This window comes from Salmo salar, chromosome ssa18, assembly GCF_905237065.1.
Source record: "Salmo salar chromosome ssa18, Ssal_v3.1, whole genome shotgun sequence".
In the NCBI taxonomy this organism is placed as follows: Eukaryota; Metazoa; Chordata; class Actinopteri; order Salmoniformes; family Salmonidae; genus Salmo; species Salmo salar.
The window spans coordinates 73,329,298-73,343,513 of NC_059459.1; the positions used below are offsets into that span (position 1 = coordinate 73,329,298).

Sequence of the window (14,216 nt, forward strand, 5' to 3'; positions counted from 1 at the left end):
AATCAGTGTTGCTTCCTAAGTGGACAGTTTGATTTCACAGAAGTGTGATTGACTTGGAGTTACATTGTGTTGTTTAAGTGTTCCCTTTATTTTTTTGAGCAGTGTACATAGTCTGAAAAAGGTGCAATGAGCTGCAAGATAGCCTTTTGACCTAGTAATGTTGTGTGTTAACTGACACTTTCAGATATGTTTTTAGTATTTTCTCACCACTGTGAGGGATTGGTTGTATATGGTTAGGATTCACTGGAGCATTTTAACATTTACATAAAAATCACACTGATTTAATGTTGTTTAGTGTTCCTATTCAGACTTCTCATCCTGGATAGTGATACTGTAAAGTACTTTGGTTTGTGATTGAGTAGCCAACTTGACTTAATCCTCTTGGGATCATAGGAGTCCACCATGGCTCTCCACATCACTCTTCTGTGTGAGGGCTTTTCCCTCTGGCTAGGAGACTTTACTCAGTTCCTGTGGAGCGTCTCCTGTTAGTTGTAGGCCTTCCCTGCTTTTTCTTTCCTTTCTGGTCAAGTGGGGATTTTGTCTTTGCTGAAAGTCTCATCCATTTCCTTCTCCTGATCAGATTGTGATAAGTGGTGCTATACAAATCAAATGCATTCTTATTACAATTCTAAGGACCAGTTTCCTGGACACATCAAGCCTAGTCCTGGACTAAAAAGCCTGCTCAGTGGAGAATCTCTATTGAAAGTACATCTTAGTCCAGGACCAGGCCTAACCTGTCTGGGAAATGGACCCTTTGTGTTTATGATCAGTGGTGCTAAGCAAATAAAATGCTTAACCTTGAAATTCGGTCACAGTACAAATAAAAAGCATTAACTTCTATATTCATACATGAATATATTGTGAATATCATTTAATCTGACAAAATGGATGACTTTAAGATCTTTATTGTTCTGTTTTGGACACATTAGTCGTTAGGTACTATATAGTTGTTTGCATCCATGGACAGGTTCCAGTCCGCTGTATGGTCTTAACTATTTCGGTATGGTTTTAACATTTGCATTGGTAAATGTTCTGCAATCTCACTGAACACCCGGTCTGACAGAAACTTGTAGTTAAAGTATCACGGCTTCAGAGACCATCTGCATATAACCTTAACCACTAGCCAAAAACCTTTAAATGATATCTTTACTTCCACCCAGATATACTTGCATGCATTCTTCATCAGTTACCATGAATAGTGACTAATGTGAAAGGTCTTGACAGAGGTACATATGATGGATAGACCTTCATAGTGTAATGACTAACTGAAAATGAGAGAGACAACACAGTGAAACAATTCAAATACTCTGAGTAACAAGTTCACTTACGGCTAGCTCTCTTAAATCTATAAAGGTCCTAGTAGTGGACTGACACAAAAAACATTAAATTAGCTTCCTATCTTAATGAAATGACATGCAAATAGATATGAACATAAGTTAACAGTGAGAAAAGTTAAGTGTGTGAACTGGCTATGGGACTTCATTCCACCCTCTTCTTATTGACTATATAGGGAATAGGGTGTAATTTCAGACACACCCTAGGTTTGAAATAGCCTGTCATGACTGAATAACAATAGTCAATTGAACAAAATCCCCAAACAGGGTAATCACACATTAAGATCCTGCTGACTGCTGGTATACGCAGGTTGGCGAATAATAAATCACCACAGTAGAACAAAAGGAGATGAAAAAAATCATTTAGGACTTGAAGTGCAATAGAAAATCAGTTGTACAGTATTATTAGGTACTCGATGAGAACACGTGTGTGTCTCTTTGGCATAGAAAAAATTATAGAAATAGACATCCTAGAAGGGGCATAAAGCCTCTGATGGCAATTTAAATGCTATTTCTAGGTGGTGTAGTGTGACAAAGCGTATCCTGAGAGATTCTGTGGAATAACAGGAAATGGACTGGAACTTTAGGTGAGAGACAAAAAAAACTATTGTGTCTGCTGGGCTCCGATTGGTGAAGCCTGCTGTCACTTGTGGACGCAGGCCAATGGGGTGTCGTCTTAGGCTATGAGGAGGCGGTGCACTTGCTGCAGGTGTTGCTGTGATAGGACAAGACGGTGCACCTGCTCCTGGCCCTTGGCACACGGGATGGCCACGCGGCCTACAAACACCGTGCCTCCCTGCTTCTCCTCCTTCGCCTGAGAAGACAGGAGGACGAGAAAAGAGGATGTCAAAGAACAACAAATACAGGTTGATGCATCCACCAGATATCTGTTGCATTGAGATATATTCCTAGTATTTGTTTGAGTGCCAACTAAGACAGTCTGTGATGTCCATGTGCGTATTACCTTGACGAAAGAGGAAATGGGAAAGGTGGCAAAGTCAGAGGAGACCTTTGCCCCAGGCTGCTGAGAAACCACATGCTCTGCCACTTCACCCTGAGAGAGAGACTTGATGTTATGTCCATTTCCATGAAAAACAGAGATTAGTGGACAAAATCTGAGGTGAAGATAAATACTATGACTATTACTAGGTGTTGATAATATAAATTCAAGCCACCTTCAGTTTGTCCAGGGCATCACTCAGGCTCTGCAGCCGAGCCGTCTGGTCCAAGAGCTGAGCACTAGCACTCACTGTAGAAGAGAAAGACATTAGTTCTTTATCTATGTACCAACTCAAATAGACACATAGTGCCTTAAGTATTCACACCCATCGACTCCTTCCACATTTAGTTTTTACAGCCTGAATTTAAAATGGATTACATTTGAGTTGTTGTGTCACTGGCCTATGCACAATACCCCATTAATGTCAAAGTGGAATTCATTAATTATTATTTACACTTTGGATGGTGTATCAATACACCCAGTCACTACAAAGATACAGGCGTCCTTCCTAACTCAGTTGCCAGAGAGGAAGGAAACAGCTAAGGGATTTCACCATGAGGCCAATGGTGACTTTAAAACAGTTACATAGTTTAATGGTTGTTATAGAAGAAAACTGAGGATGGATCAACAACATTGTAGTTACTCCACAATACTAACCTAAATGACAGAGTGAAAAGGAAGCATGTACAGAATAAAAATATTCCAAAACATGCATCCTGTTTGCAATAAAGCACTAAAGTAATACTGCAAAGAAATTCACTTCATGTCCTGAATAATCGCTGCCAAAGGTGATTAAAATGTATTGACTCAGGGGGGCTAAACTTATCTGATTGAGAGTGTTTAACAAAATGTTAGGATTCTTCTTCCAGTTTGACCAAGTATTCTCTGTAGATCATTGATAAGAAATGACAATGAAATGCATTTTAATCCCACTTTGTAACAACCAAATGTGGAAAAAGTTGAGGGATGTGAATACTTTACCTAAACTGAAACACACATAATATAAACTATGCTACACAATCACAAAACCCTTCACACACACACACACACACACCAGGGCACGGTTTCCCAATAGCGACAGAATTTAGGCTTACGAGTGTTTTAACGATGCATCTTTCCTACAACGGCCGAAGATGTAACATGTTTCCCAGAACACCACGGCAGAGAGAACGTTCGCTAAGCGCATCATTGAGGCATAGTGTCGATACTGATAGGATCGAAAGAAATGCAGTACTGCTGTCAGATCAGCCATCTCCATTCAAATCTTACCTTAACATTAGAATTATTTCACAATACTGACGACGGATCAGCTCCTAGAAATAAATGATCACCTACGGCTGCAAATATTGAGGCAGCTGATTCTAATGCTTAACCTCTAGGGGCTAGGGGGCAGTATTTTCACGGCCGGATGAAAAACGTACCCAATTTAAAACAGGTTACTACTCTGGCCCAGAAAATAGAATATGCATATTATTAGTAGATTTGGATAGAAAACACTCTGAAGTTTCTAAAACTGTTTGAATGGTGTCTCTAAGTATAACAGAAACCTGAGAAAAAATACAAGCAGGAAAACCTGAGAAGAAATACAAGCAGGAAATTAAAATCTTGTGACTGTACTATTTGAGTCATTGCCAATAAAACACACAGTGACAAAGGATTCATTTTGCACTTCCTATGGGTTCCACTAGATGTCAACAGTCTTTATAAAGTTGTTAGAAGCGTCTATGATGAACAGAGACCGGATGAGAAGGAAGGGAAGTTGATGTCCCTGGGATGTCGTCACTTCATTATTGCGCGTTCATGCGCGTTCATGTGAGATGAGACCTTGTATTCCAAACGTTTTTCAAGACACAGGAAAGGTCCGGTTCAAATATCACTGATGTTTCACGTTAAAAATGGCCCTAAAGATTGATGCTAAACAACGTTTGACATGTTTGAACGAACGTAAATAGATTTTTTTAACTTTTCGTCGTGACTTTTCCCTCCCGCGCCCTACATTTTGAGTAGCCTACTGAACGCGCTAACAAGTTATTTGGACATAAATTATGAACTTCATCGAAAAAAACAACATTTGTTGTGGGCCTGGGATCCCTGTAAGTGCCTTCTGATGAAGATTATTAAAGGTAAGGGAATATTTCTAATGTTATTTATGATTTTAGATGATTCCAACATGGCGGCTATCTGTATTGCGTAGTGTATTTTTCTGAGCAGAGTACTCAGATTATTGCAAAGTGTGCTTTCCAAGTAAATTTATTTTGAAATCTGTCAATGCGGTTGCATTCAGGAGGTGTTAATCTATAATTCTTTGAATAACAGTTTAATACTTTAACCACGTTTTATAATGAGTATTTTTTGTAAATTCACTGGCAGTTTTGGGGGAGACATTTTCTCAACGATACGCGCCGATGTAAAATGCTGTTTTTGGATATAAATATGAACTTGATAGAACACAAAATGCTTGTATCGTCTAACATAATGTCCTAGGAGTGTCATCTGATGAAGATTGTCAAAGGTTAGTGCATAATTTTAGCTGGTTTTCTGCTTTTGGTGACACCTGTCCTTGAATTGAAAATGGCTGTGTGTACTTTTTTGGCTATGTACTCTCCTAACATAATCTAACTTTATGCTTTCGCCGTAAAGCCTCTTTGAAATCGGACAATGTGGTTCGACTAAGGAGATGTTTATCTTTCAAATGGTGTAAAATAGTTGATTGTTTGAGAAATTGATATTATTAGATTTTTGCTGTTTTTAAATTTCGCGCCATGCTAGCAATCCCGTCAGTGTGATTCTATCCCCAATGACCTAAATCAAGATTTGCACATTGTTACACATCATGGAATATATTGAGGGAAAAAGTACAGACAATATTTTTATTTTACTTGTTTGTAACAATTGCAAAGACATTGTCAACTTTGTACTTGTAGTCAACTTGGTTCTGAAGTTATCAGCGGTCACAGAGAGATGGATAATCCTCATGATTCTGTGTTCAGCAGAGATCATCTGCCTCACAAGGGCAAAAAAGGCATCTAACGACATACTGAGCTGTTCTGTGAGTGGTCTGAGGCAGTCGTTAAATAACAAGCGTTTTCAAGTGCAACTTTAGTAACAATGGTTTTGAGAAACAGCTCTGAGATTTAACGATGCTCCTACGGAGGTTCTAACCATGAACATAGCCTTAAGATGCTTTTGGGAAACTGGGCCCTGGTGTATTCCGGTCACACACAAACACACACCCCTCCCAGTCACCTGGTGTCTTCCTGTCACACAAACACACATCCCTCCCAGTCACCTGGTGTCTTCCTGTCACACAAACACACATCCCTCCCAGTCAGCTGGTGTCTTCCTGTCACACAAACACACATCCCTCCCAGTCACCTGGTGTCTTCCTGTCACATACAAACACACATCCCTCCCAGTCAGCTGGTGTCTTCCTGTCACACAAACACACATCCCTCCCAGTCAGCTGGTGTCTTCCTGTCACACAAACACACATCCCTCCGTCACCTGGTGTCTTCCTGTCACACAAACACACATCCCTCCGTCACCTGGTGTCTTCCTGTCACACAAACACACATCCCTCCCAGTCACCTGGTGTCTTCCTGTCACATACAAACACACATCCCTCCCAGTCACCTGGTGTCTTCCTGTCACACAAACACACATCCCTCCCAGTCACCTGGTGTCTTCCTGTCACACAAACACACATCCCTCCCAGTCACCTGGTGTCTTCCTGTCACACACAAACACACATCCCTCCCAGTCACCTGGTGTCTTCCTGTCACATACAAACACACATCCCTCCCAGTCACCTGGTGTCTTCCTGTCACACACAAACACACATCCCTCCGTCACCTGGTGTCTTCCCGGTGATGTCGACCACTTTAACTGTGGCGGTCATCTTGAGCAGGGTCCCCAGGAGCTGCTCCGTCTTCCTGTAGAGAGCCCCTTGGAGAGGCCCCTCAGCAGGGGGAGAGGAGGAAGAGGTGGCCTCTCTCAGGTGTAACTTGGGGACGTGGAGGGGAGGGAGAGAGGCTAACTGGGCTCTCATCTTCTCTGCCTGTAGGAGAGACAAGATACACAGAGAGTTATCAATAGAGACAGGTACAGAGTCGGTTAACTACAGCAAGAAACATACAAATATCAACTACTAATGATAATGTATCCATGACAACTGGACTATTTAACGAACCACATACAACACAGACGGACAGTGATCTGGAATCAAGAAAGAATTGATCCATATTTTCATTAGGACTGAATAGAGAGACGATCAGACTTAAAGTGACAGACCTTGAGTCTGTTGTTCTCGTTCTTCAGGTGTTTGATACCCAGTCTCTGAGCCTCCACCTGCTGACGGAGGAGAGGGGAGTCCACCACCTGCATGGGCCCAGACAGACCCCCTGCTCCTGGGGCAAGAGCGGCTGGAGAGAGGGATGGGGAATAGAGGGGGAAAGAAGGAATTGAGAAATAAAATGAAACCTTGTGAGATAAAAAAGATAAAAGAACAACAAAACACTATAAAAATATTAGGAATATGTATAGTATTAATGACGTGCGAGGTATAAGAGGTGGCGTGTACTAAGGTGCGTGAAGTGAGGGATCAGACGACTCAGGAGCCTCACCTCCGGCGGATCCCGTGACGATGGAGGCGATGCCCGAGGCAGGCGGGGCCCTGAGGCCCTCAATGGTGCTCTTTGATTGGCTGGAGAGACGCTGCTTCAGCTCCGCCTTCTCTGCCTCCAGCTGGTCGATGTCTGCCTGCAGGGCGTCCATGGTCTCCTCAAACTCCCTGTGTGTGTGTGTGTGTGTGTGTGTGTGTGTGTGTGTGTGTGTGTGTGTGTGTGTGTGTGTGTGTGTGTGTGTGTGGGGAGGGGGGGTTAAACAAAAACAACCCTTAGTCTCACTGGAGATCTGAGGGTTTGACAGGTTTAACAATATGGTGATCGCACCACCTAGCCCTCTGATAGGCTAGAGGAAATCTCACACCTGTCCAATCCTCTTCCGTCTACTCTTTACAGACAGTCCAGAACGCTATAGACTCTGTATTGAATACCTAGGAGACAGTGTTGGACATATGCATATCTTTACTGCACATTCTATAACAATAACGTCCTACTTTCCAAACAGTTCAACCCCCCCCCTCCTGTCTTACTTCTCTTTCTTCTTGAGGAGGGCCAGGGTCTCATCCAGTTTGGTCTGGATCTTCTCCACACGTTCGTCTGCGTCTTTAGTCGACGTGTCCAGCTTCTTCTCCAGGAGACTGAGTCGGACGTGGGCCTCACTCAGCTCCTCTCCCTGGGTATAGAGACAGGAGGGAGGGAGACAGGAGGGAGGTGAGTTGAGAGATGGGTGCATGTGGAGAAAAATGTGTGAATGTGTATAAGAATAAGAGGGACGATAATGACTGTGGTGTGGTATATGTGTGTAAGAACAAAGAGAGAGAGACATGTCCCTACCTTGATCTTAAGTGACTTCTTGAGCTCCTTGATGACAGTGTCTCTGTCTTCCAGTTTGACTCCCAGCCCCTCTGCATCAGTGATCTCTGCCCTGAGGGCTGCTGCACGAGCCTCTACTGGGGGAGCCTGGAGGAGGGAGGGAGGGTGGAGAGAGGTAGAGGTATGGAGGAGAGAGGTATGGAGGAGAGAGGTATGGAGGAGAGAGGTATGGAGGAGAGAGGTATGGAGGAGAGAGGTATGGAGGAGAGAGGTATGGAGGGAGGGATGGAGGAGAGAGGTAGAAGGAGGGATAGAGGTGGAGGGAGGGATAGAGGAGAGAGGTGGAGGGAGTGTGATGGGAGAAACAGGTAAGAGGGGAGAGTGAGAGAATGTCAATGTCATGAAATATACCGTAATTTCCGGACTATAAGCCGCTACTTTTTTCCCAGGCTTTGAACGTCGTGGCTTAAACAATGACGCGGCTAATATATGGATTTTTCCCGCTTTCAATTTTTTTTTCTAAAAAAAAAACATTCTGTGACGTGGTCAGTTTTTTGGCGGCATGAAGCTTTCATTAGACCAATGAAATTGCCGAACGGGTTAAGGTCAAACATCTTTTGTGTTTACTGTTTAGATTAAATCGAGCGCTCTCAAACTTCCCATCATTCTGATTACGGTAGTCATTTTGTCACCCTGATTCCTGGGGGTACAACAAAGTATTTGCAGTCACTCGACATCAGTGTAAATCGTGCATTTAAGGTGGCGCTCCGTGTTCAGTGGGAGGCTTGGATGACAAGTGGGGAGAAATCCTTCACTAAAACGGGCCGCATGCGAAGAGCAACTTATGGTCAAGTCTGCCAGTGGGTCCAGACAGCGTGGAGTATTGTCAAAAAATCCACTATCATCAACGGGTTTCGAAAGGCTGGACTGCTGCGTGTTGAAGACTGCTCAGTGGGGGATTTGCCTCCGGATGAAAGTGACGAGAGCGACAATGAAAACGATCCAATATCGGATGAAGCAATTCTGAGGCTATCCAACTCCGACACCGAAGGAGATGGTTTCAGTGGTTTCAGTGCACAGGAGGAGGAAGATGGTGACCAATGACTTTCTTGGTAGGCTACTGTTTACTGCTAATTTTGTATTTTTTGTTACAAGCCGTGTTTCGTTAAAGCCTATTTATTTTTGTTACAAGCCGTGTTTCGTTAAAGCCTGTTTAAAGTTCATTTGTTTCAATGTACCGGTAGGCACCTGCGGCTTATAGGCATTATTTATGTTCAAAATAATATATATTTTTTAATTCAGTGGGTGCGGCTTATATTCAGGTGCGCTTAATAGTCCGGAAATTACGGTACTAGAGTTTATTTCATGACATGTTCCAGATGTAATAGATAGTTTTGAACGGCTGGTAAAGGAGGAATTCCGTCTCCAGCCATAGCCCCCCCCAGTCTCATACCCCCCAGGGAGAAGGTCCTTTTGTAGTATCTAACTCCAAACTGATACGATGCCTCATCTAATAGAGCTGCTATATGGAGATCTCTATCTGTACCTTTCCCTGTGGTCTCTCAGCATCATACTCTCCCTCCTGCATGGCAGTGGCCATCTTGTTCATGGTGGAGATGACAGCGCTGCAGGACTGACGCAGACACTCATGGGGGTTTAGACCTTGGGACCCATACACCTGGAGAGGGAGGGTTACCAAAGACATGGAGTGAAGAGAGAAAGATGGAGTGAAGAGAGAGAGAGAAAGAGAGAGAGAGAAAGAGAGAGATAGAGGGGAGAGAGAATATTAACAGAGAGGACCAACTCTTCATCAATATACCTAACATATAAGGACATTTGTCATTAATACACTATAGATACAAAAGTATGTGGACACCCCTTCAAATGAGTGGATTTCGCTATTTCAGCCACACCCCTTGCTGACAGGTGTATAAAATCGAGCGCACCGCCATGCAATCTCCATAGACAAACAAACTTTGGCAGTAGAACGGCCTTACTGAAGAGCTCAATGACTTTCAGCGTGGTACTATCATAGGATTCCATATTTCAAACAAGTCAGTTCATCAACCTGCTAGAGCTGACCTTGTCAACTCTAGGTGCTGTTTTTGTGAAGAGGGAACATCTAGGAGCAACAACGACTCAGCTGTGAAGTGGTAGGCCACACAAGCTCACAGAACAGGACCACCGAGTGCTGAAGCAAGTATCGCATAACAATTGTCTGTCTTTGGTTGCAACACTCACTATCGAGTTCCAATCTGCCTCTGGAAGTAACTTCAGCACAATAACTGTTTGTCGGGAGCTTCATGAAATGGGTTTCCATGGCCGAGCAGCCACACAAAGCCTAAGATCGCTTGGCATTGCACATGGTGTTGGCTGGAGTGGTGTAAAGCTCACAGCCATTGGACTCTGGAGCAGTGGAAATGCGTTCTCTGGAGTGATGAATCACGCTTCACCATCTGGCAGTCCAACGGGCAAATCTAAGTTTGACGGATGCCAGGAGAACGCTACCTGCCCCAATGCATAGTGCCAATTAGGCTTGAATGTCGGGAACCCGGTTACTGAGATTTAGCGGCCAAAACTACTCCCTTTTCCTGGGAGAAATAACTGGGAGAAACGAGTAAATTATAATAAATAATTTATATGAACAGCATGATGTGAAATGGAACTGTTAAAACCTCTACAGGATCGGTGTCCCCCCCACAGGACGATTGAGCTAACGTGCGCTAATGTGATTAGCATGACATTGTAAGTAACAAGAACATTTCCCAGTACATAGACATGTCTTATATGGGCAGAAAGCTTTCATTCTTGTTAATCTAACTGCACTGTCCAATTTACAGCAGATATTACAGTGAAAAAATACCATGCTATTGTTTGAGGAGAGTGCAGTTATAAACTGGAAGATGTATCAATAAACCAATTAGGCACATTTGGTCAGACTTCATACAACATTTTGAACATTAATGCAATGGTTTATTGGATCAGTGTAAATCTTTGCACATACACTGCTGCCATCTAGTGGCCAAAATTGCACCTAAACTGCAATAATACATTCTGGCCTTTCTCTTGAATTTAAAAGATGACAAAAAAAATGCATGTTTTCTTCTTTGTATTATATTTTACCAGATCTAATGTGTTATATTCTCCTACATTACTCTCAAATTTCCACAAACTTCAAAGTGTTTCCTTTCAAATGGTATCAAGAATATGCATATCCTTGCTTCAGGGCCTGAGCTACAGGCAGTTAGATTTGGGTATGTCATTTTAGGCGAAAAGAAAGAGTCAGATCCTTACCTACGACCTCTGCATGATGAATCAACGCTCAGGGTGGGGACAGACCATCTCAGTACGGCATGCAGTACACAATGCATGCAGACCTACAGTATCATCTCATCATGTAACTTACTTTCTTGTGACAGGTAGGCCTACATTTGCAGCATAGCCTATGCTACAGTAACAAAGACCGAATAGCGTCTATCTCCATCTGGCTTTTGGGGGTCATCTTGTTTTTTTAAATTGCAGCACTCAAATATCTTTTCTTTAAAATCAGTGCACACGTGAGCACTCTCTCGCAGTCTCTCTCTCTCGCTCCATCAACTCCATTTAAATTACATCCAAAATAGAGAATCCTGTTCTAGATTGACATATAGCCCTCACATACATACATACATACATACATACATACATACATACATACATACCCCTAGTCTACCTCTTTCAGGTAATAAATTCAAGGCAGCATTAGCCTTATATTTAGCTGATTAATGGTGGGTTATGCATAATAAGCTTCTAACTTATAGCCTTGGTTTCTTGCGCAATACACACGCACCTATGCTAAAAAACCCTCCTTAGCTCTTGGAGTCTCATGCGGGAAAAGCTAGACTAGAATAGCTTGTTGGATATAATTTCTTTAGCATTACTTATACCAATAAGCCTATTTTGTTAGTAGATCTCAAGCCTATTGAATATGGTGAAATTACACTGCTTTTATTGATATAAAACATTTGTTACATTAGATATTATTATTTATCTTTTGTAGCTCTTTTTTGCTAAATGTTAATTACAACAGCCAATAGAAAAATCAGTGTGTGTTTAGTTTGAAAGAAGAACGAACGTGTGATGGCAGTAGGCTAGAGCAGTTATTTACTCAGACCCAGAACCAATCAAATCTTCGTGAAGAAAAGTGAAAGCCTTACGCATCTAATTTTAGTCCTATATTATTCAAGGACGTCATTAGAGTGATGAAGGACAACAAAACGTATTTCATTTAACTGTTGAAAGCGAGGAAGGAATGAAGCAACGAGAGAGAGAGAGGAGGTAGGCTTACAACATTAAGGGGAAATATTATGATATACACACACGTCAGCCTACGAATTATACGAATAGGCACAATTATATTTCAAAATTAAAATCAAATTCACTAGCCTGTACTTGTAACTTTGTAGGCCGCATGCGTGGGACCAGAATCGCATGTTCTCTTCTGATTTATCATAGTTTGAATGAAGTCCATAATTCCAGTTCATATAATACATTACAGTAATACAGTCCACCGTCAAAAAGATTAGCCTCCTGGAGCTAGTTTCATTTATTTACTCAAGAGAGCATATATCTATGGGCTTTTCTGTTTTTCTGTCGCGTGTAATGTGCAGTGGCCTATACCCCCCCAACCCCTCTTTTTACGCTGCTGCTACTCTCTGTTTATCATATATGCATGGTCACTTTAACTATACATTCATGTACGCCCCGCAACAAAATGTTCCAATATCTAGTGGAAAGCCTTCCCAGAAGAGTGGAGGCTGTTATAGCAGCAAAGGGGGGGACCAACTCTATATTAACGCCCGTGATTTTGGAATGAGATGTTAGACGAGCAGGTGTCCACATACTTTTGGTCATGTAGTGTACATGTAGCCTATGGTTACTGTATTGTGTGACAGACAGGTCGTCCACATTGATCAAGAAGAATTAGCTCCGGGAGCTAACAAGTGTGTGCCGTATATAGTACCTGTTCAACAGCCTTGAAGGCCACGTCATCCAGTTTTAGAGCGTTGAGCCCCTCCTGCTCCCCGAGAGGGGCGACCATCTGCGCCCCCGCCGCAGCCACCTCCTGTAGCACGGCAACCACCCGCGTCAGCTGACGCCTGCAGTCCGTCAGCGTCTCCGACACCTGCCATTGGTCCACAGAGCTGTCAGTCACACATTCTCACAGAGTGTTTCCACCTCCACAAAGTTGACAGTTGCATTACTGTAGTTTATGAGATAAGTGGAAACACTAGGCTCTGCGCTCCAAATGCCAGCCAATAGTCAAGGCCAGCAGGTGTTGTTAGCATAGGGCTAAGTGTGCCAGGTTACTTGATGGTCACAGCTAACATGTAGCGTTCTATCACATGCAACTACGTCAATGACTTGAAATTGGCTAATGTTCGCATGTATGGACCCACTGGGTTTGTGTTAGGCACAAGACCTACAAAATTTTGTTCATACTGGGGCTACAAAGATACTGTGAAACACTTAACAAGGCCAAGACTCTCCAACTAAACATAAGGCCTAAGCATAGCGCTAGTCACATACCGGAGCCCCAAAAGACAGAGCAGCTGGCACCCCTGGTACATCGGTCCCTGGCATCCTGCGCCTGATCTTCTTACAGAACTGTTTGATGTCACTGCAGAAGGTAAATAACAGAGTTGGAAAATACACACACACACACACACACACACACACACACACACACACTACCAGTCAACAGTTTGGACACACCTACTCATTCAAGGATTTTTCTTTATTTGTACTATTTTCTACATTGTAGAATGATAGTGAAGACATCAACATTTTTTTATTTTATTTATTTATTTCACCTTTATTTAACCAGGTAGGCAAGTTGAGAACAAGTTCACATTTACAATTGCGACCTGGCGAATTATTAAAATGATTAAACACATGTGGAATCATTTAGCAAAAAAATCTCTATATATTTTATATTTGAGATTCTTCAAAGTAGTCACCCATTACCCTGATGACAGCTAGCCCTACTCTCCACAAATTTCTAGTTAACAAACTATAGTTTTGGCAAGTCGGTAAGAAACATCTACTTTGTGCATGACAAGTCATTTTTCCAACAATTGTTTACAGACAGATTATTTGACTTATAACTCACTGTATCACAATACCAGTGGGTCAGAAATGTACATACACTAAGTTGACTGTGCCTTTAAACAGCTTGGAAAATTTCAGAAAATGATGTCATGGCTTTAGAAGCTTCTGATAGGCTAATTGACATCATTTGACTCAATTGGAGGTGTACCTGTGGATGTATTTCAAGGCCTACCTTCAAACTCAGTGCCTCTTTGCTTGACATCATGAGAAAAATCAAAAGAAATAAGCCAAGACATCAGAAAAACAATTGTAGACCTCCACAAGTCTGGTTCATCCTTGGGAACAATTTCCAAATAC

The 14,216-nt window shown here is 42.4% G+C and overlaps 1 protein-coding gene across 12 annotated transcripts in view; it reads right to left on the reverse strand.

Annotated features, from left to right (window-relative positions):
• Nucleotides 1–889: 889 nt before the first annotated feature.
• The window catches only part of LOC106577911 (dynactin subunit 1), a 35,791-nt gene continuing 22,464 nt past the window's right edge, over nucleotides 890–14,216 (reverse strand). For all 12 annotated transcript variants that reach the window (XM_045701523.1, XM_045701521.1, XM_045701518.1 and 9 more), the window contains 11 exons: nucleotides 13,338–13,428; nucleotides 12,772–12,933; nucleotides 9,316–9,447; nucleotides 7,791–7,916; nucleotides 7,487–7,629; nucleotides 6,957–7,123; nucleotides 6,625–6,755; nucleotides 6,187–6,391; nucleotides 2,510–2,583; nucleotides 2,299–2,388; nucleotides 890–2,148 (listed from right to left, as the gene is read on the reverse strand). In XM_045701523.1, the coding sequence (XP_045557479.1) occupies nucleotides 2,011–2,148; nucleotides 2,299–2,388; nucleotides 2,510–2,583; nucleotides 6,187–6,391; nucleotides 6,625–6,755; nucleotides 6,957–7,123; nucleotides 7,487–7,629; nucleotides 7,791–7,916; nucleotides 9,316–9,447; nucleotides 12,772–12,933; nucleotides 13,338–13,428 (1,459 nt within the window). In that variant the 3' untranslated portion in view covers nucleotides 890–2,010. The remainder of the gene's footprint in view (nucleotides 2,149–2,298; nucleotides 2,389–2,509; nucleotides 2,584–6,186; nucleotides 6,392–6,624; nucleotides 6,756–6,956; nucleotides 7,124–7,486; nucleotides 7,630–7,790; nucleotides 7,917–9,315; nucleotides 9,448–12,771; nucleotides 12,934–13,337; nucleotides 13,429–14,216) is intronic.